The following is a 27,573-nucleotide window of genomic DNA, read 5'->3' as shown; positions in this document are numbered from 1 at the left end:
TAATTCAAATGGAAATTGACGAGTTCTCCAGTCTACCGAGTCGTGATCATCCATCGAAATTTATTTTTTATTTCCTTCAACGTCTTTCCACTGATACATTATGTCGTGTCACCGCGTCGTAGGTCCCGTCGAGAGTGCAACTAAGAAAACACGAGTCTGCTCAGGATCGAAGGAAGCTGATTTGTCTCCATCGTAAACACGAGAAAAAAAAAGCATTCCAGTTACTTCGAGAGCTCGCTTTTTTAGTGCTCGTTCACGAGTTTTTGTCAATGTTATTCTTTTCAGCACGACATTTTCAGTCGACCCGGACACTCACATTGACAGCCTCGAGCAGGCCGAACTCATCGTACTCGAGGGGACGAGCAAGTGGTCGTGCAAGATCGCCATCACAGGTGACCATCTTCAACGAATACTGACTTTACTATAGAGAACAAATGAATCATTTACGAATACGATTTAAAAAGTAAAACGACAAACATTTTACTAAAACACGAGAAGAAAAGAATAATAGAACTTATTATGAAATCATTCGTTTGCTAATCACAAATAACATTTCTCTCTTTCGTCCACAATCTCACCTCACATCTCTCTTTCTCTTTCTCTCTCTCTCTCTGTGATCTCTCTATCTTTCACTTTCTCACAGTAGACTCTCCAAGGAGAATACCGAAACAAAAAACCGAAGATTCGAAATATTATCTCCACGAAAAAGCTTCGTACACGAACACAAACTCACGATAAGCCAAAAACGTTTTTTCCGGCTCCACGAGCAGGCACAAATCAAAGACAGATGATGATAAAGTACTCGATCAACTGACGTAGACGATTTTGGGTAATAAAAAACAATGCTCGCGACAGATACGATTTTCGTTTCCCCCAAGAGATTAGGTTGAAAAATGCTCGCAATTTTTTACCAACTAAGAGTTTAACCTTCTGGCAGTAAATGAAAATTGTCTCCAGAAGCAAAAAAGCCCGGAGGCAAAAAAGTAGTTCTTTACTTTTTCAGTATACGAAAGCGCGGCCTCATTCGCTCGAGCGCCTGTAACACGAACGTAAATAGATGTAAAGTAAGTAGATGTGGCTAGGCGAGGGTCAGACATATACGAGACGAAGTACGTATAACCGAGTCTATATATCGTCAGATCACATTACACGATCGCGTATTCATGGGCGCTGGACTTATATACAAGGTCATAAATATTCGCGATGTTCCGGGGTCAGAGTTGTACGATATATTTGATAAAAATAATACGAGAGCTTTGCTCGATCGACGAGCTCAAGTCGTGACAGTTATTTCGGAAAATATATCAAAACCAAAATCGAACTGAAGCCGAATTCCTTTTTCAATCGAACATTTCCATCAAATTTTCGCGAAGCGCGACCAGCCGGAAGAATTCTCATAGAAATCTCCAAACAAATCGCTCCTCCTCAAAACAAAGCTCGAACGTCCCGTCTCGATACGTGTGCACAAACGCAGTTTATACGAATAATGGCCTCGTTGAGAAAAGCATCGAACGTAAATGCAAAAGCACCCTTACCGCGAGCAAACTCGAGGGCGAGAAATGCCAGAAAATATTATCTCTCGTTCCCTCCTCCCCCTGTCTCTGCCTTTCTGACTGTGCATATAACTTTCTATGCGAGTGCGTCCAAAGATCGATAGTTCAACGTACAGGCAAGTGCAGCGCCATTGGTATACGCGGCCCGGTAGAGAATCTCCCGTCTACTGCACACTTCCCCTGGCGCACCAGCCCTCGAGTAACATCCCTCTCTGGACGATTTTCTCCCCCTCTTTCGCGACTCTGCCCTCCGGCTAAACCCATTACAGCCTTCCTTTTTTATAATCTTCTCGCGATTCTCTCTCGAGCTGGAGACGTATGAATTTTCAAATATATCTATGTGATTCGTGGATGGCCAAAGGATGAGGAAAACTCGGAACGCTTGGGTGTTACAACCGAGCATAAATAACAGGAAAAAATAAAGGGAAAATTCGAGATCTTATTTCTTCGCGTTTATTTACAAAGACGTACGAAAACGAAGATCTACAGAGAGATGTGCACTCGCCTATGTGGGCCAGGTTTAACGGGATCTACTTACGTTGACATCGGCAATTGGTGCCCCCGTGAAGGCTCTATCTGAAAGCGGAAAATTAGTGAATGGTACGAGGAAAAAAAACGGAGCCAGACAAATAAAACGAAATTACGTCGTTGAGACGCTCGTGTTACGAGACACTGCGAAGTAGACGCGGGATCGCGGAGACTCAACAGCTTCCCGTTCTCATTTACAATGAGATGGGAATAAAGATCGCGAATGAACGGATATAAAATAAAGGGAAAAGATAAAAAAAGGAAATCGGAGATAGTTCGAGGGAAAAACAGAGTTTTAATTGAAAAGAAAAAGTAGTGAGTTGGACCAACCGAATCGCGTAATGGATTCCGGTTGCTCCGGTTTTTTTGGAATTTCATTTGATTATCGCGTCACGAAATGAGCTCATTCACCGCGGGGGAAAAATGCCCCACGATTTATAATAACGTCGAGGTATTTCATCGAAATTTCAATGGAACGCTTCGAGCTGCTCTTCAAGTATTTTCGCGTTCGTTGTTTTGGCAAAATATACGAGAAATATAAACACAACAGTGTCTGACCTCGTGCTGTACTACGAAAGAAAGCACGAAAAAGAAAGAGAAAGAAGAAAATCGATAAACCGAAGGAAGCCGGCAGTTGACGGTAGACAAAGTGTTTCAACGCCGTAGGGCAAAGGGTGGGTCTTGCCACGCTTGAGATAAAAGGGTTAGTGCGATCCGGAAATGGGCCGTATCGTTGCAAGAGCATTTTAATTGCACTTTTAAATTATTCCACTCTTTCAATTCAATTATTCATTCAACTAAAACATATTCTTGGTGCAACCCTTTTTCCATATCCAACACATTGTTTTGTGGTGGTTTTGTCGAACAATTTGTTGCGAAGTAGAGACTTTCTTTCGTTTTTTCTTTTGTATAAATTTATGTGATAAAAGATTAGAATTTATTCACGTTTAAATTATGCTACAAAACTATTCTCCGGATTTATCTTTTTTTCATTCAATTGACAGCGAATGTCGTGAAGAAAAGTTCGAGAGATTCAGTTTCGGTTGAACATCCTTGAAAATCTCCGGAAAATAGAGCGAATGGACGAGGCTGTAGAGCAGTGAAACGAGGAGCGAGGGGGAGGGGCAGTCCCTCGAAATAGTCGGAGAGTAACAGTTGGTGCCACTTCCGTTTCCGCCTCGCTAATCAAATCTCTTGATTCACCAAGCGCGAGAATTGTAATAGCTATATGAAAAGTGCGCCGGGCAGTTTTCTTTTTCTATGCAGTCATGCAACGGGTTCAAGTCAAAAAGTCTGGAATGTCAAACAAAAGTAAATGGGAGCGGTAGTAGACGATGAAAAGTTGAAAAACGTGTCGGGCGTTATTATTACACGCGATAGGAACAAATTTGAAGCTTTCTCAGTCCTTTATTCGAATCGCACACAAAGTTAAATTGTTTGTCGTTTTAAAAAATCTTTCAAGTTATAGTTCAACTTCGAAAAATTATTCGAGACTCGCAGCAAAAAAAGTCATTCAAATTGCCTTGAGATTGAAAGAAAATAAAAATCATCGTGTCCTATTGGAAGACTGCGCACTGAGAAGAAAAATCGTTGTAACAACTAAATGTCTTTAGTTGATATTTTTGCTGCTTAATCTAACATCCGCTTGCGATTATAAGGAATAGTTCATTTATCCGAATCACTAAATTTTTCTTTATGTGAATCAACTAAACGAGTGAAACCAAATCTTTTGTTCAAAGAAATCGAAACATTTGTTTATTTCTACTCAAATTACGTACACTTTTATCATAGATTTATTTGAATATCAAGTACTGAAGTATCTGAATGGTTTTCTTGAGAATGATAAATATTTTGTAAATCGAATCATACCGGTCAATTCAATATAACCGAAAATTTGTTGAAATGTATTAATGTATTAGCCAACACGATTTGTGCAAAATAACAAATAACTTTGATAGATTTTTTCTTCGTGTAGCTTAACCAAAGCTTGTCGATAAAGAACCAAATCAATTGTCCATACAAACGTGTCCACCTCGAAAGAAAAGTTCAGTATATTTTATATCGTTTTGTTAATTCAGCTGAAGAATTTCCTACCACAACACAATCTACAGAGATTAAATATACAATTATTTTCGTAGCAACAAAATATGACGTTAGAGTAAGCCAAATACCGTCACATAACCCTCAATTTCGTTAATCCAAAATGCTGTCTATTTGAATAATTATCTAAATATTTTGTGAAATTCAATAAGTATTTTGTCGTGCGTATGAGACTGAATATTTCAGTTACACTGAACATTTTTTCAAGTGTTTCAACCAAATTTTTTTCTCAATGCAGAAATTCTCGTTGCATCCATAAACCTTCGATCACGTTCGAGCTCGAAGAATCGGAAAGATTTTGACAGGAAACATGACAAATAGAAACACAGTTGAATCGTAATCAATCCGTCTCTATCTCGTACGAGCGAGGGATGGGCAATCCTGGCCACCCTTTGTTTGGCATGGGCTGGCACTCGATTGCCAACTAGGCGTGAGATATGCCTGGCATATCATCTGTATCGAAATCTAAACTTGATTGGTCTCGCTGAGGCGCAACGACAATCGATTCGAAAAGCTTCGAGAGGTCCAATCTCAGTCAAAAAACACAAAATCGAAACGATTTCAATTTTTTTTTCTATTCGCTTTTGTGCAGTGAAAACAAAAACACTGACAGCCTCTGATAACTCGATCGGAGATCGGGAAAAATTGATAGCGATCTTTTATGACGCCTGTACACACACAACACGAGAACACGAGACTAAAAGACGAGGAAAATAATAACCTTCCTAACAACATGAGCGAGCAGGCACGATTTTCCAGGACTCTCTCGAAAACATTATTTTCCAGTCACTTGACTCGGTGCTTAGGGGGTGACGAATCTTTTCAAGAATCCCATTTATCTCGGACAGACAACGAAGAAACTTGGAACGAGCCGGAAATGGATTTTCGAAAGCTCGGACTGTGATAATGATGATTATTCTAACGAGGCATTTCGTAGCATGGGCATGGGTGTACTCTGTCTGTCTATTTTTCCGTCACTACTGAGTATCATGTATTCACAAATCTGTACTATTTACCACTCACCAATCACGTACCAAAACGCTCATGATTAAAATTTTAAAAATTTTTCAATATTTCTGGATAAATGACAACCGCGATGATTCCTAGTTTCAAACCGACTCGTCACAGTTTCACGTAATCATTTGAATTCACAACTCCAATATGATTATCTCCACAATCAACGTTTTTACTATACTCATTCCTGTGAATTGTCAATCGATTTGCATACATGATACTCACATCACGGCACGTATCACGCTCATCGTAAGATTCATCTGTGTTTTTTCACCTTATTAAGAAAAAATAAGAAAACGGAAATAACATTTTTAGACTGTGTGTGCGACAGGTACAATTTGATATTATATTTATAAATGTACTGTTTCGATATCACCGCCGAGCTTTTGCACGCTTACGATATGGCTGTCACGACACACTCAAACCTCAATTTTCTACCGCGTCCTCAATATTACACTCGCCCTTTTGAAATGATTTTTTTTCATATTTTCAACCGCGAGAGAACCTACACACGAACGCATGACCGTCGACATTTTCTCGCTTGATCACTGGGACTCGAGTCGTAAACAAAAAGTTGTGAATATCGGATGTTAAATGGTACGATTTCACTTGTTTTTTCAAACAGTTCATTGACAACGAGCATTCCTTGTTTCGACCCCGTCAAATGCTCGAGTAAAAAGACCGATTTCGTACAAAGTCTGACCTAAATCGGTCTCATCTACTTGTTTCCTGGCTCTCGAGCTGCTGTTGAAGCTTTCTGTAATCGACTGACCCGAACAAGTTTTTCTACTGTTTTCCAAATGAATCTTTGTCTCAATTGTCCATTAAAACGGATTTGATTCCCTGTTAAATTGAACTTTGTCGTTGAACTTACGACTCCCAGCTCAGTGATTAAAGCCACGATTGAATTATCCTCATTTTTTTCGTATACACGAAAGACCAACTACACGAAGACACTTTCGAAGGACCCCAAACGAGAATCAGCGAATACGCAGTGGTCACGAGCAAAAAGTTGTGCCGAGAAGAAACATTTGCGTGAAGAAATAAAAATTCGAACGAAATGCGATTAGACTTTTGATACGATCGTAAAAAATTCAACTCACTCGAACTCTCATCTGAACGAGCATTAATTCGACGGCTCGGAGCTCTGCTCACGGTGAATGGACGAAGCTATTCTATTGTCCTCGTGGCCACTGCGTAAAGAAATACTGAAATTACGCTTCCGAAAAAAAAAGTGAGAAAAACAAACAACTCTCATCAAGATCAGGATGTAATCTCATGCTCGAATCGCCCGATTCCTGGACTATTGCACGAGGATATAAAATTTTTCATTATTATTTCAACACCGGTTCTGTGATCAGCACAGATAAAGATAATGGAAAAAATTCTGGTTGATTTCTCAATCTGATTTATTTGTATCAGACGATAAATTTAATTTTAAATTGAATTTTCGAAAGTGACGATAAAAGTGAGTTTGAAAAATTGAATAAATTTGTGTGGTCGGTACGATCGCGAGTGTAGAGCGAGAAAGCGGTATCGTATCTCGGAAAATCTCGATTCGGAGCTGGAAAATGTTGTATACCGGATGTGGGGGTACTAATTCGAATGACCAGCAGTAAAGTTTTATAGCAGATACGTGAATGGGTCGCAGCGATGGCGGAAAGACCCAGTTACGAAACTCGGTAATTCCTATTTGGTAGTTACGTTCGAGAAAACTGATGAAAAAGTCGAGGGAATGTTACCGGGAGGGCAGTTCGGAAGGGATGTGAGCTTTGCGAAAGCTTCGCATTCGGATCGCTGGCGCTGGATACTTTTATCCCGCACCGAATAACTCGCGACAACAGCTTTTCGCTGTAACAACGTTTCGCTCTCCATTTAAAAACCGAGCTTGGCATTTAATTCGTTCAATTTTACTGGAAACTCTTCGTGCTATTCGCGCTGTTTATCCTCTCGGGCAAGAGTCTCGCGTTAATTCAAAGATCGTCGATTCTAAAAAGTTCCTTTTCCTGTGGGAAATCAATCGTGAAAATTGAATAATATAATCGATCATTCTTTCCCAGAGATTTTTGTACTTCGTGAATCGAGTTCTTTCAAGTCGATCGGAGCGAGGACGAGCACGAGATTCGATTAAATCTGAAAATATTCGATCATAATCAGGCGATACCTTTGCCCCTTACGGAATAATTTATTAACACTCCTTTTTTGTGTGACGACGAAATTTGCAGTCATCTGTGCCCAAGGACTCATCGCCAAAGATAAGAGTGGAACTTCCGATCCTTACGTCACCGTTCAGGTTGGAAAAGTCAAGAAACGAACGAGAACTATGCCTCAAGAACTCAATCCTGTTTGGCACGAGAAGTTTTACTTGTGAGTAAACGCGTACCTAAAATTTTCATACAAACTCGAATATGGAATGAACAAAAATTGTTACAAATCTTATTCGTCATTCGATTTTTTTTGTTATGAGATCCCTCATGAAATTCTCGCTTCGGTTTCATGACGAAATTCTATTAGAAATACGTCGAATTATAATTCACGTTTGAGCAGAAAAAAATCTAAAAAATTTTCGATTCGCTTATTTCGAGAAGTTTGTTTCGAAGATAAATCAAAGAAGTTAAAAAAAAATTTTTAACTGATGTGATTTATTTTTTATTACAATGACCGTGCACAGAAAGCAACGAATTAAAAAAAAAGGGGGAAATTCGAAATGTTTCACAACGTTTGTTATTCCAGTGAATGTCACAATTCTTCGGATCGCATAAAAGTTCGAGTCTGGGACGAGGACAACGATTTGAAATCGAAGCTGCGTCAAAAATTGACGAGGGAGAGCGACGATTTCCTTGGCCAAACAATAATCGAGGTTCGGACGTTGAGCGGCGAGATGGACGTTTGGTACAACCTGGAAAAACGTACCGATAAAAGTGCCGTTTCGGGTGCAATAAGACTGCACATAAGCGTCGAAATCAAAGGAGAAGAAAAGGTCGCGCCGTATCACGTGCAATACACGTGCCTTCACGAGAATCTTTTCCACAGTCTTTGCGAGGGCAACGGCGGTATGGTTACATTACCTCAAGCGAAGGGTGACGACGCGTGGAAAGTTTACTTTGATCCACCTGGTGAAGAGCTCGTTGACGAGTTTGCCATGCGTTATGGAATCGAGAGTATTTATCAAGCGATGACGTGAGTACAAAAAGTTGCAAATTTCTCGTTTTTTTCGTATTTTTTCATTGCTAAAAAGAATATTCAAAAATTGCTTGATGCAAAATTTCAATTCATCGACTCCGCACGTCTATTTTCACTGCACATTTTTGAGAGCTTTTCTCTCCGGTTCGGATCATCTGATTCAAATCCATTCCGGACGATTTGAAAACCTCAGAATGTTTTCAAATGATCGTTCATTAATAGAGACCTCTTCTCGTACAGCATTTTTAAAATAAAAATCCAGAAAAATGCGTCATTTTGGGTTCAACCCTGTTCAGAGAACAGCTGAACAGTTGACGATCGAGAATTTTAAAAATACATGCGTTCAGTAAAAAAGAATGATTGAAGTTGATTTTTTTTGAGTATATGTGAGCCTGTAACAATTCCAAGGGTATAAACTTCTGTAAAATATGCAATAATTCAATACCTCAAAGTGATTTAATTATTTTTAATTACGAAATCTGTAAAGAGGGGTTTTTGAGTGTTTTTCTTCGAAAACGACTGGGAAATCGACGTGAAAATTTTCATCTATTTATAAATTAGAGTTAAATTCACTATTACGAATTATTGAATATAGTTTTGATCTTGAATTCGATTTGGAAGATCGATTAATTCTCGTCCGGTATTCTAATTTCGAATGAAGAGATTAATTGATTCAACAACATGCCTCGCTTCCAATGGACTCCATTATCGAATGTAATTCAATCACTGGCTTCGCCTGGTGCTTCTAATTAATTGCAACTCCGTTACACTGTAACCGTTTTTTAATTAGGAAACATGTTCATTGAACCAGCACGTATGAATTGAAACGAGTACAATTAATGATGTTGAAAGTGCTTGATCATTAGGCAATAACGAGACAATTGATAATAATAAGTTTACCTCAATTCTAGCAATAATTCATCAAACTTTTTTACTCCATCATCCATTTTCCGATTTTCGTAATATTTACGAAATTTTTTTTTCAATAATCCAATATTAATTTCAGATATTTAATACCAAATGTTTAAATAAATAATGTTCCGGAATTCGTTCTTTATCAACTGATTAACTAATAATTTATCAATCGAAAATCATTTTCAGAAAATTCAGCAAAAATCGATCCAACTTCAAAGTTCAAACGTTTCGACTTTTTTTTTATTTTTACACGATTTTCCGTTTTTACACGATTTGAACGAATTCGTATGAATTTTCCGAACGATAATTCGAAATTTTCTTATTCGTGGATAAATAACTAATTCGAAATAATTTATCGTCTTTTAACTCTCTCAGTCATGCATTTTCTATCTGCGTCAATTTTCATGAAAATTGGTACTCCAAGGTGTTACTGATCTCGAACATGAGGTCAGATTTTTCAAATGAAAAAATGGCGGATCCAATATGACGGATGCGAAATTCCAAATACTCATTAATTGTTATAAAACTTTGTACTCAGAGGTTTTCGACGTCGCTGATTACGAATTCGGCATTTGATTTCGAAAATTCAAAATGGTGGATCCAATATGGTGGACGTCAAGTTTTACATATTTTTCTTCTACCCTATCTTTTAAGGAGGGTGGCTACCGACGATACAATGTTGCCATGCTAAACCATGTTAAATACGTTAAAAATTTCAAAGTGATAAGAATTTAATAAAATTTGGTGAACATATTCTTTAGGGCCAAATTTGACAATACAAATTTTTTAAGATTTTTCTTCTGTACAGTTATCGAGTAATTGATCACTAAAGTTCAAGTGTATAAGCATAGCGTTTCCATATATATAGGTATACATTCCGGGCATAAGAAATCTGCTTTAATCCGTAATTACTCGATAACTAAGCAGAAGAAAATTTTGAAAAAAATTGTGTCTTCGCACTTGATGTTGAAGAACATTATCACCAAATTTTATCAATTTCTTATCAATTTGACGAACGTAGCCACCCTCCTTAACCTGAATTTAATCACTTGAAATATTTCACTCAAAATTTTATAATTTCCATATTCCAAAATGGCAAACTCATAATAGCGGACAGAAAATTGAAAAAAATGAACAAGCTGTAGTAGGCCAATGCGAAATTTGTTCCTGGGGGGTTCTTCGGGGTCCTGATAATGAATTTGAAGCTACAATTCCATGATTCCCAAATCCAAAATTATCAAAACTTGTTCCTCGAAGAATTTATTTCCTGCCATGGAAGTTAAATTTTTTGACGCCATATTTGTGTCCCTCCTTTAGCGCAACCCGGAACTAACGACGAGGACCTCGAGAGCATCCAAATCCACTTTTGTTTGCTGTGCTTTTTTTGGAATCTACGTCTGCCATATTGGATCCGCTATTTTATACAAAGTTTTAGAAAAATTCATAAGTATTTGGAATTTTACGCCTGCCGTATTGGATCCACCATTTTGAATTTAAAAAATCCGACTTAATATTCGTCATCAGTGACCATAAAAACCCCAAGATACTCCTTTTCAGTGGAATTGGTTTAATATTAGAGCTTTGAGGTAATTTTTTCTAGGGTGGGACCGTAGCGGTCCCACTGTCACTGAAAGGATTAACCAGGACATTTGCTCGCTTGAATATATCATTCGAAATGATTGAAAAATCCCTTATTCCGCAGGCACTTCCATTGTCTCTCGACAAAGTACCTGTGCCCAGGTGTGCCGGCTGTGATGTCAACCCTATTGGCAAATATAAATGCTTACTACGCTCACACGGCGGCGAGCTCGGCGGTTTCAGCGAGTGATAGATTCGCGGCGAGCAACTTCGGGGTAAGTTGTGATCCTCTTGTTTCGTAAAGGCCATACTTTTCCTCATTTCCTGCGAGACATTCTCGCGGATATATTGTTCAGAGGGTGAAAATGGGTGGGAGCTTTCACGAGGAATCTGGAGGAAAAATACGGGGACGTGAATATTCGTGTACGAAGAATCTCGTTTTTACGGAAAAATTGGAGGATCCCTAAAAAAAAAATTACATATTTTTTTATCACAGCAGATGCAACGTTTGTGTTATAAAATGAAATGTTCGTTTACAGTCACAATTGCGATCTCAGTCATTTTCTTTCTTCGATTCAGCGAACGTGGAACAAAAATCATGATTGTCGAATAATTTTTTATTATTTTATTAAAATAAATACGAAAATGTTATTTTTTGAAAAAATCAGTTTGGTATTCTCAGCCGAAATGTTCAATATTTTGAATCAATATGTTTAACGAAAATTCATCGATGAAGACAATCCAATCGAAGACGTCTTGTTTGTGCTCTGAAATTCGTTGGGAAAACGTCGAGAAAATGTTTGAAAAGGAAATCGAAATTCTACTTTTTTGATCGGAAATGGAATGCCCTGTACGTGGCATAGAACTTCCCAGGAGCCTCTCAAGAGGAGGATGGATAACCCGTGAAATTCTCGTGCAATTTCCCAAGACTCGTGGCCGTCCATTCGTTATTCTGTATACGGTTTCCCCCAGCTCGATTCTGCAACAATATCTCTCTATCTATTCGTTTCACGTGGACAGTACAGCGTCCCCTTGATGCTTGCATTTCCCAACCCAATAAATTAGCTTTCCTCATGACGAGAGCCAAACGTGTATGGGTTTATGTCCACTATTTTCAAGACAGAATAAGATTAATTTGCCAGAGATGAATTCCGGCTGTGTGGAAGCTCTGAAAAATAAATTATTCCAAGTATTACAGTTTCTTACTTCGAGACGGTAACTTTTTCCCCTTTTTCATTAAGCTGTCCGGGGATCTTATGAACACTCATGAACGCACCAAAAAATATTTAATCAACACAAACATTTTCTCCACATTCTTGCTTAAGTTCTACCCTAAATCTCGTCACGATCGATGAGAGCTTGAAAGTAACTTTCAAATCATTTGAACGAGCTTTATACCGAAATCAACGAATCGAATCTAATGAAAATCTTAAGGAAGTTGAGGCTGTACAGTCATTTTTTTTACCCAAAAGTTATGACCTGTACCTTTCAAAAGTTAGGCCAGTTTACAGTTTGGCAATGTTGCATACACTTTAAAGAAAAGTTGGGGAAAAAAAGACGAAAAGCTGGTGAAAGCTCAGTCGAAAACCCGAACGGTGACGATCATAGCCTCAAAAAACTGCACGGGAAACAGATTATTATTAATATAATCTCAGCAAATCTCCTAACAAATCTGAAAAAATTGACATTATTCAGCAGGCCTTGCTCATGTTGTCCAAAAAATTTAATATTTTTAGCATCATTTTTAACGGAGATATCACTGAATGTGTCTTGACTTCCATAAGATTACATGTTATTTGGCCCAAATTGTTATTGATTTTTCTCAGCAACGACGCTCCTAAACTGTCTAAAAATTTAGCTGATTTTTTTTTTTTTTTACATTTCACTTTATAAGATGCAATCGATTTAAAAGCGATGACATCATTTTCATTCTAATGCCTCAACTTTCTTAAAGCTTATGAAGTAATAAAAAATGTCCGTCGAACTTTTCAATTTTTTAATGCAACAACACTTCGCATGTCCCCCAATCTTTTCTATTCCCAATTTTGAAAATTTTCCATCAATCTCCAAAATCATGAATTTATCTACAGCTAGATATTCAATTTCACCAGTCGGAATGCAAATTGTCGAAAAAAAAAGTATTTCAACTTTTCAGTTTCCGAGATACAGCGACATGAAGTTGTGCATTGAATATGGAAAACGCAGTGATCTCCGAAAAGCCAAACTGTATATTATTTTCTCAAACAAGTTGCTTCCCAAAGTTGATACGCTTCACATATCCCTAGAGATATAGCTACTGGGATTATCAGATTGTTCCGTCAGTTAGGTTCAAGCTTTCAGGTATTGACCGACGAGGAAATCGTTGATCGTGGTTGCGGCGAGAGATTAATAGAGAATATTTCGGAACAGGAGCAAAAAATTCTTTGGAGTTTTCCGGGAGAGGATTAATAAAAAAAAAAATTAAAAAAAAAAAAACTCCAATGAATAGGTCATTGAAAATGAATGAATGAACGATGAAATAATTGACATTTTTAATTCGCAGAAAGAGAAATTCGTCAAGTTACTGGATCAGTTGCATAATTCGCTGAGGATAGATTTGTCGATGTACCGAAACAACTTCCCTGCATCGACGCAGGAAAAATTGATGGATCTGAAGAGCACAGTCGATCTGTTGACGAGCATAACATTCTTCAGGATGAAAGTACAAGAATTGTCATCACCACCGCGTGCCAGTACAGTAGTGAAAGATTGTGTGAAAGCCTGTCTGAGATCGACCTACCAATTTTTGTTCGAGCATTGTTACGATCTTTACAATCGAGAATTTCAAGTCGATCCTAACGAGGCTAAGAGAGACCCCGAGGAGCATGGACCACGTTTGGATTCTTTGGACTTTTGGCACAAACTTATCGCTCTCATTGTTTCTGTTATTGAGGAAGATCGGAATAGTTATGCACCGGTTCTCAACCAATTCCCTCAGGAATTGAACATCGGTCAATTGTCAGCCGAAACAATGTGGTCACTCTTTGCTGTTGATATGAAATATGCCCTTGACGAACACGAACAACACAGACTGTGCAAATCTTCGGCCTACATGAATTTGCACTTCAGAGTCAAATGGCTGCACACTAATTTCGTCAAGGACGTACCAGCTTACAAAAATTCTGTTCCTGATTATCCAGCATGGTTTGAACCATTCGTCATGCAGTGGCTTAATGAAAATGATGATGTTTCACTCGAATATCTTCACGGTGCCTTCAGCAGAGACATGAAGGATGGGGTAAATATTTTGTTAAACCAAATCATTCTCAAAGCTACCTATACAATTTATTATTTTCAACGTAAGCTCAACAACGAGCTCGAAAACTACTCGTTCTCATTCCCACGAGCATTAAAATCCCATCCTGTCCAATAAAATCTCTTCGTTGTTCTATAACAAAAAAATAGGTTTGTTTCGGTTGTTTTTTATTCACCAAATTGAGATTACTTTGGCTCCCATAGCAATTGATGAATAAAATTTTTGATACTGAATCTTTCGGGAGAAAATTTACTAAATTATTTCAGAGGTGTCTGGAAGTAAAAACACTTGTAGAAAAATTTTCCATGATCGGAGGTTTTTCTATAAATTTTCGTGAAATTTTCTTTCATGAAGGACTCCCCGAGCCATGATCAAATGTTTCACACTGGGAGATGCAAAGCATCAAAAGATTACAAGAGTTCACTCTTTGGATAAAAAAACGACGGAAAATTTTGAAAAAATTTCAGAACTTTATACGATCTTCTGTTAATAATTAATTGATCAAATGTTTTCAGTTCCAAAGAAGCAGCGAACACGCCTTATTCAGTGTCTCTGTGGTCGATGTTTTCACTCAATTGACTCAGTGCTTCGACGTCGTCTCGAAACTAGAGTGTCCTGATCCCGAAATATGGAAGCGATACATGAAGAGGTTTGCCAAGACAATTGTCAAGGTGCTCTTGTCGTATGCTGATATAGTGAAGAAAGAATTTCCAGCGCACCTCAAAGAGGAGAGAATCGTGAGTCGTCAAAGTTTCGTTCGTCCGAGGAAAATGCTGAGTAGCTTCGGAAACTTTGTTTTCAATTACCGTCCATTTTCTCAAGCATTTTTCACACGTTTTGAGTATACAAATTGAGAACGATTGGGAAGAAGTTTTTGGAACAAATTAATTTTGGTTTACGACGCCAAAGTTTGCAGCGTTGGAGTCCAACGAATTTAACAAACAAAAAAATTATCAATTCACTAATATTTAATATCACGAAATCATTGATGTAAGTTGAAAACTACGAATTGCAAATTCGGTAGGGAACAAAATTGTAGAATAACCGTAATTGTTGGAGGATTTTTTGAGATCATTTCGTTGGACTCCAACGTTGCGAACTTAAACATCGTTTTAGTTTCCTTCTTCAAAAAGTACGAAATTTAATGAAAATCGGTAAAAGCTTCAGACTCTTTCGACCAAAAAACGTCCAAACAATCCGTTTCTAATGAAAATTCATGAAAAATCAAAGAATTTGTGTATCTTTCAAATTTCGACATAAAAATTGTTGAAACTTGTGTTCCTCCGTCAGGCCTGCATCCTTATGAACAATATCCAACAACTTCGTGTACAATTGGAGAAAATGTTCGAATCGATGGGCGGTGACAAGCTCGAAGAGGACGCGGCGAACATATTGAAAGAATTGCAGCAGCAGTTGAACAGCGCACTCGACGATCTTGCGATGTTGTTCGCGAAGAGTCTCGAGCCGAGAATAACAGTTTCGGTGCGAGAATTGGGTGACTTGTTGTTAGCGATCAAAGGCGGCGGACAAGTCGGAGCCTCGCAGCCGAGTCAAGCGAATCAAGTTACGGTTGAAGCTGACGACGTTTTGAGGCCGCTGATGGATCTGCTCGACGGCAGCTTATCGCTTTATGCCCAAACCTGTGAGAAAACTGTGCTCAAGAGATTGCTCAAAGAACTTTGGAAAATAGTCATGAGAATTCTCGAGAAAACTGTCGTCCTGCCACCAATGACGGACAAGACGGTAAGCCACACCAAATTTCTGCAATAATTCAAAATATCATCGGGGCAAAATCAAAAAAATTATGGAACAAATGGAACATTAAAAATGGATTCGTCGCTTCACGATAAATTTGTTTTTTTCCTTCACTCATTCGCAGATGATGTTCAAAAACCTTACTGACAATGCCAAGAATCTCGCTGCCAATGCCAAAATCGAGGACATGTCGAGGCTGTTCAAAAATCACATGGCCGGAAAACCGGATGTCAAAAACGCACTCAGTGGAGTTATGGTAAGATTTTATCGACTTTTTTCAACAAAATGCAGCAAAACTTTTGTTTTTTTAAGAAAGTTTATTAAATATTCGAACCCATTTTCAATAAGACAGTAAAGCATTTTCAGCATCTCTATTAAAAAAAAAAAAAAGGAAAATACGAATAATAAATCGTCGAATAATGCTCGATCGAAATCGATTGAAGTCTTAATCATCGACTATTATAGAATCGTTACGGAAAATAAGAAATGATCAAAACGAAATCAAACTAAAAAATTGTCAGAAATTAGTGTGACCTTGACTTATTGTCACAGTTATGAAGAAACGTTGAAAAAAGTATCATGTGATGATTTCGTTGACTTTTCAATTGGAAGAGGAAAAATTAAAAAAAAAAAATCAGATTCGCTTAACAAAATGTGATTTAATCAGGACATATCGAAGGAAGTGGAGAAAAATCTGTCACCGAAGCAGTGCGCCGTGCTGGACGTTGCGCTGGATACGATCAAGCAATATTTCCACGCAGGAGGAAGTGGCCTGAAGAAGAATTTCCTCGAGAAGTCTCCAGAGTTGCAGAGTTTACGTTACGCGTTGAGTTTGTACACGCAGACAACGGACACGCTGATTAAAACTTTCGTCACGTCTCAAGTCAATCAAAGTAAGTATCGCGGGAGTAGAAATAGCACTAAGATTGAGTGAAATTTCTGGGAATTTCGTCGAGGAAGAAAAAAGACGAATTTTCTGAAAAACTGATAACAAACATGACTCAACGATCGATAAAATTGCAATAATCGATTCATGCGATAGTTTTTCGAAAGCCGAACGAAAAATTTGGTCGCCCTGAAAATTCGACACGCGAACACAATTAAAAAACGGACAAACGCCACGAGTACTGAAAAAAAAAAAAAAAAAAACGAAACAAACTCTCCACGACTAAGAGGTTTCTTACCTCCTTTTAATCTCATTGTGAAAACGACGATAATAATTATTGTCGGGGATCTAGTGCCGCTGAACGATCCGTCAACGTTACGTCAGCGTCAGCGCTCGATGAGCAGCGAGAGAGCGGACGAAGGGGAGGGAGCCGAGGGCATGGAGGGCCTCGAGGAGCCCCTGCGCCAGAGCAAGCCTCCTCTCCGTCAAGAGAGTCGACAAGGTACCAGAGCCTTTGCACTCTGAGACCGAAAATAGAAAAAAAAAACCAACAAGCTTCTTTGTTTCTATCACTGATTTAGGTCATAGCGGACTTTAGTTTCATTTTTGTTGCATTTTATTCGAGCGTTTTATCGATTTGATGGAAATTTCACACAGAATAACGGAGGATTATTGAGACATCGAACACGACTCCAAGAAAAAATACTGAGTTTGAATTGTTCGAAGAATTTACTCGCATTTTCGTATTCTTCAAATTTCACTATTATATATTTTGAAATGATGAATCGCAGAGTTCGATTTTTCAACAGTGAAACTTTCGATGATATTTTCAACTCTCGCGTCTCACGAATTCATTCAATTTTCAATGTAAATTAGCATTCGTCGTCGCTTTCCAGACACGTGCTTCTACCGATATCGATATAATCGATAAAAAACGAGGGCAAAAAGTTGTGTGATTTTTCGTGTCGAATCGAAAAGAATCGACTCGACGAGCTTTGTTCAGGTACACGAAGGAATGAAAAGTTAATTTAATGCTAAAACTCACGGCGCAAATGAGCCTGGCGAACCGGAGCGATGGAAGAATTACAAAAACAGTTTTTCCCTGCTTGCAGATTTTTCCAGAGTTCAAAGAATAAAATTGCTAAAATCTCGCGGGTTCATTGTGCGAAGCATTTATTATCGCGAACCGAAGAGATTTCGTGAGAATAAAATGTTCAATTTAGTCTTCGAAACTTCGTTTGCGTCCTTTCCTTCCTGTCATTTTCACGATCATTTTTTCGTCTATATAAAACCAAAAAAGGTTGCTGAACACCGCTGCTGCGCTCCTCCCGTTGCTGCCTCTGCCCAACACCTCGCTGAATCATCAACACGCTACACATCTCCATCAAATATATTTCCCTGTCATTAATTGCAAGCGAAAAATTGCATATTAGAAACGTGGATATGCAGACTGCAAATGCGTGAATCAAATGCGTCATAAAAACTTTGAACACTGGCCTGATCGACTGTTGTCTCGAGAACATTTTCACGAGACAAATCACTCTCTGCCAAATCATCACTTTTCAGGGGTTCCTTCGTAAGGAACTTTTCTGCGCATTTTTAAATCGCATACGAATTAGAATAGACATAGGAATATTGAAAAATAGTTTGGATGGTGTAGATTGCTCTAGCGTTTAGATATTGGTCGGAAAATGACGAAAATCAACTTAGAGAAACCGTAGAATAGTTGAACGAGCTTAGGCCAATAGATGATTGGATATTCTGTAATATCGAAAGGGAATGAAAACTTCTCGTTTGCTCCAAAAATGAGTAAAGTCAAGAGCAAAATTGCCGTAGTTAAAGTTCATCATTTTTGCGATTTTACGAGTCTCGAGTCGGTAATTTTTATTGTCATTCAATGGAGGAATCGCAAATGCATGACAGCATCGTAAATACAATTGAGCGAAGAAATAATGCAAGAAAAGACATAATTTTTTGGTAATATTTTGAAGTCGTCATTCCTCGTACTGAGTTTTCGTAGTTGAATAGTTTTTTGTGACTCCCCAATGTTTGGGGTATGCCAGCGTGAAAGAATAATGGGAATCCGGAGGAAAAAGGATTTTTCGAAATCATGAATTTTCAATGATTCTCACGACTTTCTAACCGTTTTTCTTCTTCCCGATGCTTTTTCAGACACCGGAGGAGCCGACGGAGGTTCCGTGGGTGAGCTCAGCATCCAAGTCGACCTTTTCACGCATCCTGGAACCGGAGAACAGAAAGTCACGGTCAAAGGTGAGTATTCCAACTTCGTTGTCGACACGAAATTTCCCCTGCGACAATCGATTACGTTTCAAGTGCAAACACTCCAATTAGCATTTTTAGCTCCGAATTTATTCTCCGATGAAATCAATAAAATTCAGCCTCAATAAAGGGAGGGACACAAAACACCTTTTTATACGCCATTCCTCGCGCCTTTCATTAATCACTCGATCTTCATTGAATAACAACAACGAAATGTGCAAATTGCAGTCGTTGCTGCGAACGATCTCAAGTGGGCAATAGCCACCGGAATGTTCAGGCCATTCGTTGAAGTCAATTTGATCGGACCACACCTGGCTGAGAAGAAACGAAAATACGCCACGAAGTCGAAGAGCAATAACTGGTCGCCGAAATTCAACGAAACTTTCCACTTGTAAGTGCGTTGTTTTCACCCGCGCAAGTAGCATCCACCGAACGAAAATTCCGGTCGCTCCAAAAAAAAGCTCATTTTCCAATCCCTCTAAGGAAAAAATGAAAAAATTTTTTTCAACATTATGATTTGCCTGCATCCAAATCTCACGAAAAAAAAAAAAAAAAAATCCACAAGACTTACTTCAAACGTTTTTTCTATTCAAAATAAATTGGAGTAAAATTTTTTTTATAAACCTCCAATGAAGGAAAAAACGTAATTAAAATAATAGAAAATGACAGAAAACAAAAATCGAACGAATAGCCAAATTCCTCCACCTTTTTTTTTTTTTTTTTTTTTTGGGAAAACTTGAGGAGAAAAAGTCGTTGAATTTTTAGCCGTATTCACGAGTACCAATAATCGTTTGTTCTCTTCTAGCATAATTGGCAACGAGCAACAGCAGCTGGACTTTTTCGAGCTTCACATATGCGTGAAGGATTATTGTTTCGCCCGGGAGGACAGATTAGTGGGTGTGGCAGTGCTGCAGTTGAAGGACATAGTGGAGGATGGTTCTTGCGCGACGTGGTTATCGTTGGGAAAGCGAATACAGATGGACGAGACCGGTTGGACGATACTGCGGATATTGTCGCAGCGAAACAACGACGAAGTGGCTAAAGAGTTCGTCAAGCTGAAGAGTGACATTCGCCAGGAGAATCCACTGCCGAACCCGACCTGAAGTGATTAATTATTGGAAGATCTGAGCAAGAGCGAGAAAAGGAACCAAAGATATAACCCAACTGGAACAAAATACGAGTGAAAAGGACGAAGAGAGAGAGAGAGAGAGAGGGGAAAGTGTCAAGACGAGTTGAGGACTGCAGGAGCGAAGAGCGCGAGCGCTCTCGAGCTTCGAAAGAGCTTGAGGGAGAGCCTGAAAGTAGTGAGGACGAAGTGAATCGAGCCGGGAGTGATTCCGATCCAAAATGGAAGAAATAAGAAGAGACGAAGGATACGAGGCGAGGAGGAACGGAGGGCCTCGCGGAGGAGAAAAGTCCTTCCGATTTCTTCGCTCCTGCGATCGAGGGCAGGCGAAGCAACGAGCACCAAAAGGAGAGAAAAACTAACGGATGAAATCCGAAGACCGAGGCGCAGCAGTGACCCCGAGAAAGGAGCGGGAGCTGGGAATATTTTCCAATTCCAAACGAACGCGAAAATATTTCAAAACCGCTTTGTTACGGGACCGAAAAAAAATGCGGAGCGACGTTCTCCTATGCAAGGAAAACAATGAAGAATCTGCACTCACGAGCGCGACGAATTTCCGACCAACTTCCATCATCGAGGAGGAAGCCCGACGAGGACGATAAACCGAGCAGGCAAACAAAACCGAAAAGTCAAACGGGTTCGTGATACAACCCGTCGTCCAACCACGCACGAAGTTCAATGATGCCCGAGAGAACAAACGGCCCAAAGCCCAAGATAAAACGGCGTGGGAGAAGCAAAATATTACAAAGGAGGGGAAAAAACTATTTAAAGAATGAACAAAAGTCCTGCGCCTTTTTTCTCTCCGTCAATTAATGACGAAGAGGAAAGAATAATAATGAAATTAAATAAAAGTTAACGAGCAGAATCGTGGCAGCCGATGAAACGATAAATTTCGTACAAAAGAGGATACTTTATCTCTTTTCTCAAGCTAATAAAACGTCACACGACTGTAGATAAAAACCGTGAAAAATTATGTTGATTCGAGGACAGGAGAATGTCTTTTTTCTAAATGCAAGTTGAAGAAAAAATGAAGTATATATATATACACACACACACATATATATATATACATTGTGTAGCATTGCGTACGACCAATTGGTACGTTTTTCCTGAAAAAACAAGTCACAATTGAAAAAAAACAGTGACGAACTTTTTTCAGTAGCAAAAACGTGCCGCTAGTATATAATAGGCCATACTAATTAATTATCGTAAATATTTATATATATATGCCCATATATAAGCCTAACTATATATGTGTATACATATATATTTATTATAAATACTGTAAAGTATGTTCTTATTCGTAAGTAATTAAGGAACAAATCCACGATCATAAGAAAGTCTGACTGATGAACGATGAATGATGAATAATCATATATATATGAATATAAATATATATATACGAATGTGTGTGTTCGAATCTCGTTCTGAGATCGTAGATTTTCGACATCGTACAGGTTTTACCCGTTGCTTTGATCGTTTTAATCATTTGACACGAAACTCTGATCGTCGGAGTGAGATTTGACTTGTCAGGGCGTTTATTACTCCTTTATCGAAAAATATAAAAACCGAAAGAAACGGGCATAAAATAGTGGAATTCACAGAAAATCTGGGTACGAAAATTCGACGGGTCGAATGAAAAATAATAAAATATTCGACGAGGGGTAAAAATGAGGAAAAAAACAGTTACGGATGAGAGGAAAAAAAAATACGAAATATCCCTGTATTATCATGAGACTTTTTGCGTTATTTCAAAGTTTCTACTACTGCGTATTTAGTCCAAGTATAGAAACGACGAAATATCCTAGTTTCGGGAAGGAGGCAATCGAACGAAAGGAAACGACAAAAAATAATGAATAAAACAATGAATATATGAAATCACAAGATTGATGAAATTCTCAAATTTCAACGGTATGAAAAACCAATTCATTCTTCGTAGAACCACTTTCTCAACGAACATTAAATATACAAATGTACACTCGGACCCACACACACACACACACACAGCCACACACGATGACAAAGACAAAATGGATTTCCGACCGCGATGGGTCACGCAATTTTTCCTCCTAATCTCCGCTTCAATTAAATATCTTCGTAAACTTATGAAAAAAGAAAAGAAAAAAAAAAAAACGATACCAATAAAAATATCTCGTGTATTCTGTGATAATTACCCCTTACAAGGGATGAAGATGATAAAACAGTAATAATATTAATATTAATAATAACGAATAGTAATATTATCGTTAAAAATATTAATAATATTAACAATATGATGCTAACATTAATAATAACGATAATAATAACATTAACAATAATAATTATTAATATCAATAATAAGCATAAGGAAAAACCAAAATTTCACGTATTGACAGCCACGTGAATCGTATACCAGAAACATTCGAGAAAAACAGAACGACCCATGAAATAATATCACGAGAAATCTAGACAAAATATTAACGCTGTACAAACATCAAGACAAAAAACGACATCTGTAAACGACAGTTAGTTTTGCTTTTTGAAAGAGAGAGAGAGAAAAAAAAACGAAAAGAAGAAAATGAAATATCACTGAAACTGACAGAACGCATTTCGATTTATATTCTACGTTATGGATTTTGAAAGGAAGATGTCAAAATTTATGAACGAAAAATACAAGTATTGTCAGACCTAATCTCCGGGTATTATGCGGACGGTAGGAAAGGATAATTTCGATAATAAATTAGTGCTGTTAATTTTCGAGTTGTGCGTTTTCGTTGAGCGCGGTAAGAAAAGTTTTGGAGTAAGTGAGAAGAAAAAGAAACGAAGGGATCAACAATTTCAGACACAAACTCGGTCCGGGAGTCTCGCTCTTGCAGAAGCAGTGACGAGCAACGAAGTGTGATTTTCATTCCCTCATTTTCTCGTTTGAACATCGAAATAATTTTCTTTCGATCTGCTTTATTTATCATCGCTATTTGCGAAGTAAAAATAAAAAACGAAATGAAAAATTCGTCGCTCGTTGCTGTCCAGAAGCTGTAAGAACGAGGTTAAAATCTCGACGGAACAGGATCGTTCCACCGGATCAAACGAAGCGAAGTAAGATGAAAATTTTTGAAACTGCTGATCGAAACGTGCAATGTGCTGACAGAGGTCAGAATGAGAAAAGCGAATCGCCGACGGGGTCGCAGACGCTCGAGAGGAACGGTCGGAGCGCAGAGTGAGAAAGCGAGGGAGTGCGGAACAAAAAGAGATAAATAAATAAATATTATACACAACTGTTGACAATACTATGCTTGAAAAAAAAAAAAAAAAAAAAAACGACAAAATAACAAATGACGCGTATGTAACTGTACTTATTAAATAATGTAAAACGACGGAATATTTGTGTTTCGTGAGTAAAAGCGAACGAACGAACGAACGAACGAACGAACGAACGAACGAAAAACAAACGAACGGTCAAATGGAATACAAAAATTCGGGGGCGAGAGAGAGAGAGTTTTAAAATAATGAAAACAAAAGATTAGATTCCTTTATCGTGTTATTGATAACCGAGGAACAATTTTTTGTGAAACGTATTTCGCGTGTGTTATTAATTACGATCTACGATATTGTTGTCCGTATACGTGCGATGATTGCGTGTTTATTGAAAAAAGTAACAAAATAATAACAAACAAAACAACCAAAAAAGAAAAAAACAAAAAAAAAAAAAACAAAAATAACAACATAATTTACCATAACTGAGGAGTTCAATCGTTCGTCTCCTACGGAGAACGTTATTTACCATTGTTGATGAAAATTTTTTAAGCAAAAAAACCAAATAACGAAGAAAAAAGAGGAAAAAAAGAAATAATTGCATCCCCGTCGCGCGCGAAACACCCCGAAATATCCTTATCGCATCCTTCATCTCTCATCGACGCGTTCAACCGCATTTCACTCAATTTTTCATCGATTCGAATCGCTGCTGGGCCTTCGCGCTTGTCGAATCAGTGATAAATTCGAAAAACAAACTTATCCTTGGTTTTTTATGCGACATCCTGATTTTCGAGCAGATATTCGAACGATTCTCAAATGATTATAATATAAAATTAACAATAATGGGAAAAAATATCGTTGGAATAACCTCACCACTGATTCGACAGCAGTGAGTCGCTGGTGACGCGAGAAAAGGGGGAAAAATGTACTGTGTGTAAAATGAAAAGGAGCGCGAGCAAGAATTCTGGATCTCAAACACGCACATTCGACACAATTCTGAGGTAATCGAGAGCAGAGTCGTGAAGCTTTTTTCCTATAGTAATTATTTCGAACTACTATTTAATCCAATTTCATTGTTATCAATAATTTCTTTATCTCTCAAATTCTATTTCGTCCAATATCGATTTTTCTCGAAATAAAAAGATAAATAAATAAACAAGAATCACGAAATAAATGTTTTCTGAAAATGTAATTCCTCTCGCGATTTCGTCGACCGTGTTCACAGCCATTTTCTCGTTTCGAGGAGCTCGATCGGAAATGTAGAAACGGATCGGAAAATCGCAGGTGTCTGAAAAAAAAAAAAAAATCTCACGATTTCCCACAACTATAATAGAACAATGAAATGGAAAAAAGAACTAATTTCAACATTAGAAGTCGTACGTGACACGCTGAACCATCGAAAGCGTCCAATTTAGCTCTAAAAAAAAAAAAAAACACCATTTTTCCTAAAGTACTTCAAACATTTGAACTTCGAATACCGGAAGTTACAGCGTTTCTACCGATAAGTTAAGAAAATATTGAGACACAGCTGCGATTGAAATTTAGTTGATCTGTAAATATTCGAGAAAATAATTTGCCGTCAGATTGTGAGTGACAACTAATCTCGTAGTTACGAATCGTACGATATTGTAAGCCAAAAGAATCAAGAGAGACAACAAAACGGAAATTGAAGCTCGACAGTACGAACGAATAAAAAATCCCTATTTGATAAACAACCGGTCGCGATTAATCACGCTTCGTTCCGGCCCGTTCTTCCACTTGCAAACCACAACTTATATATTATATTTTCTGTAACTATCCCGAAAGAAGGAAACAAGAGTCAAGAAATAATAACACGAGAGAAGCTTAGGCCCCGCCCCCTGAAACGACCGAGCAGGTCAGAGAGGTGTTACGGAGAGTTCAATATAGTTCTTCGACAATCGACAAAAACAATCGAAAGCATGAATAAGCGCAATAAATTCTGCAATATCTCGTACAAAAATACTTGAAGAAAGAAAAAAAGTTCTAAGAAAAACGGTCAATTCGCAATCTGACGAAAAAGTATTTTCTCTCCGAGGATATTCGACTTGACTAGCCATCGATGTTTCTGGATACATTAAATGGAAACCAAAAAGTGCGTGTGCGCGTGTCTGTGTGTACGTGTGCGTCCAGAATAATTAATTTCTCACAACAAAAGCCGTGTTGCACTTTTCCTTCGGTGCTTGTGTTCGATTGATCGGGGGAAAAAAATCTTTTTTAGTCGGTGAACAGACGTGAAGATTCGGGTGCGAATGAAAAGCTTCTGAAACCAAAAAACAAAGAAAATAAAGCCGGGAAAAATGTGAAGATTGAGAGAAAGATAAAAAAACAGGTGCGAAAGGACTATTCTGAATAAGAATAAAGCTGAATGAGTGCGTGTGTATATCGATATAAATATGTGAGTGCGAATAATGTTGTAAGCGTACGTCACACTCTAACGATAAATAACAGTTGAGGAAATAAATAATAATGAAAGAAAAACAAATCTGCAGCCGGAGATAGTGGAAGAGCATCATTGAGATTAAAGATTAAGAGCAGAACAAAGAATGAGCGAGAGAGACCGACTAAATTGTGTATCACCAGTTGATCATTGTACCGTGTTCCATATCATTAATATCTTAACGACGATTACGAGGGAGAACAGAGATTGAACATTTTTTGAAATAATTATCACGTTTACATTAAGTAATTAGCTAGATGAAGGTTATATATAAATCTGTATGTCCGAAACCACGAGCGATCTCGATAGATAAACCATGTGGTTGTAAAAAAAAAAACAAAAAAAAAAACGATTTAAAAATAAAAATATAAAAATTTGATCCTCGAGCCGCGGATTTCCGGCTATTTTTGGAATTGCATCCGACAATTATACTCGAGAGTTGAATTTTTCAGTATTTTTTTTGCTTTTTTTCCGTCGCCCCAATTCACGAAAGCTTGTCTTCTCGGAGTTTCTTCGTGCTGTTTCCTGGACACAGTGCATCATTCGAATGAAAAAAAATAAAAATAACAAATAACAAATAAAAATGGCAAAGTATGATAATTTTGAACGTAACTGTTGAATTATTTTATTCGGTGATCGAAAAATTTTCAATTCCCCCTTTTGAGCGATGCTGCATTCGTGAATTGCGATGGTTTATTTTTTCCCTTTTTTCCTCTCGTGGGGCTCAATTTTTCTTGACAATTTTCATTCTAAAATTAAGCTTTTATTCAACATTTATTGGCAGCCAATAGATGTTACAGTATTTTAGTTGTTACTTCTACTTTTAGTACGTCAATGAATATTCGTACATTGTTCGAGCACGAGAATTTAGGAAAGGTGTATTTTCGTTTTTTTTTTTTTAATACATCGATAAGATATCAATAAAGTTTTTTCATTCGAATTGTGGCCTGCTCGAAGGAATATGTTATCGATGTTTTGTTTTCCCTCAAAATATTTTCGTTGAAACGTACGAGGGCAAAGCCTACGTTTACCTTGTTGAATTAATTGTAGGACAAATTGTGTGTTTCGTGTGTGTAATATGTGAAGTAAAAAAGGGCGAAGCGTAAGACTGGAAACTCTTGAGATTGCGATGAAAGATGCGGAGCGGAAAAGAAGATCGAAGAAAGCATAAACGAGGGAGTGAGAAAAAATCCGCATTTGCACCGACCATGTCAGGCAAAAACATAATAGTGACTCATCATAAATTTTGTCATTGTATATCGAAATTCACAACCCCCTCCCCTCCTCCCTGCACCTATGTTCGTTATCGTTGAGAGAACGGAACCAAGAAAATGAGAAAAAAGAAAAGAAGACGAAAAATAAATCGAGGAGGAAAAGACAAACAAATAATGCCACGCCTTCGTTTTCATTATTCGATAATAAAATACGAATTTGGCTTTCGACAGTATGCGCACGTGTAATATATTAATGCATTTTTTCGATCACATAATTAAAAAAAAAAAAAATAAAAAAAATAAACGTAATTAAAAACTATGCAAAAAAAATCAAGGAAAATACATATTAAAAAATGCACATTACGATTGCACACATCATATACATGCTACATAAGAGATACGCCGTGTGATCGTCCCCCTTCCCCCTTTCTGCCGCCACCCCCTCCCCCCTCATTGT

General features: G+C 37.9%; 1 protein-coding gene across 12 annotated transcripts in view; it reads left to right on the top strand.

Moving 5' to 3' along the window:
* unc-13 overlaps window positions 1-26,288 on the top strand; it is a 271,226-nt gene extending 244,938 nt beyond the window's left edge. For 8 of the 12 annotated variants that reach the window (XM_043422142.1, XM_043422141.1, XM_043422137.1 and 5 more), the window contains 13 exons: window positions 286-392; window positions 7,421-7,562; window positions 7,929-8,375; window positions 10,996-11,146; window positions 13,414-14,148; window positions 14,682-14,903; window positions 15,457-15,909; window positions 16,046-16,177; window positions 16,589-16,814; window positions 17,160-17,309; window positions 18,980-19,078; window positions 19,316-19,478; window positions 19,893-26,288. In XM_043422142.1, coding sequence (XP_043278077.1) covers window positions 286-392; window positions 7,421-7,562; window positions 7,929-8,375; window positions 10,996-11,146; window positions 13,414-14,148; window positions 14,682-14,903; window positions 15,457-15,909; window positions 16,046-16,177; window positions 16,589-16,814; window positions 17,160-17,309; window positions 18,980-19,078; window positions 19,316-19,478; window positions 19,893-20,190 — 3,325 coding nt within the window. In that variant the 3' untranslated portion in view covers window positions 20,191-26,288. The remainder of the gene's footprint in view (window positions 1-285; window positions 393-7,420; window positions 7,563-7,928; window positions 8,376-10,995; window positions 11,147-13,413; window positions 14,149-14,681; window positions 14,904-15,456; window positions 15,910-16,045; window positions 16,178-16,588; window positions 16,815-17,159; window positions 17,310-18,979; window positions 19,079-19,315; window positions 19,479-19,892) is intronic. The other 4 variants (XM_043422138.1, XM_043422135.1, XM_043422132.1 and 1 more) reach the window with 2 other exon arrangements.
* Window positions 26,289-27,573: the final 1,285 nt, after the last annotated feature.

Source organism: Venturia canescens, chromosome 6 (assembly GCF_019457755.1).
Source record: "Venturia canescens isolate UGA chromosome 6, ASM1945775v1, whole genome shotgun sequence".
In the NCBI taxonomy this organism is placed as follows: Eukaryota; Metazoa; Arthropoda; class Insecta; order Hymenoptera; family Ichneumonidae; genus Venturia; species Venturia canescens.
The sequence above is the reverse complement of the archived record's forward strand: the minus strand, read 5'-3'. Positions and strand labels throughout refer to the sequence as shown.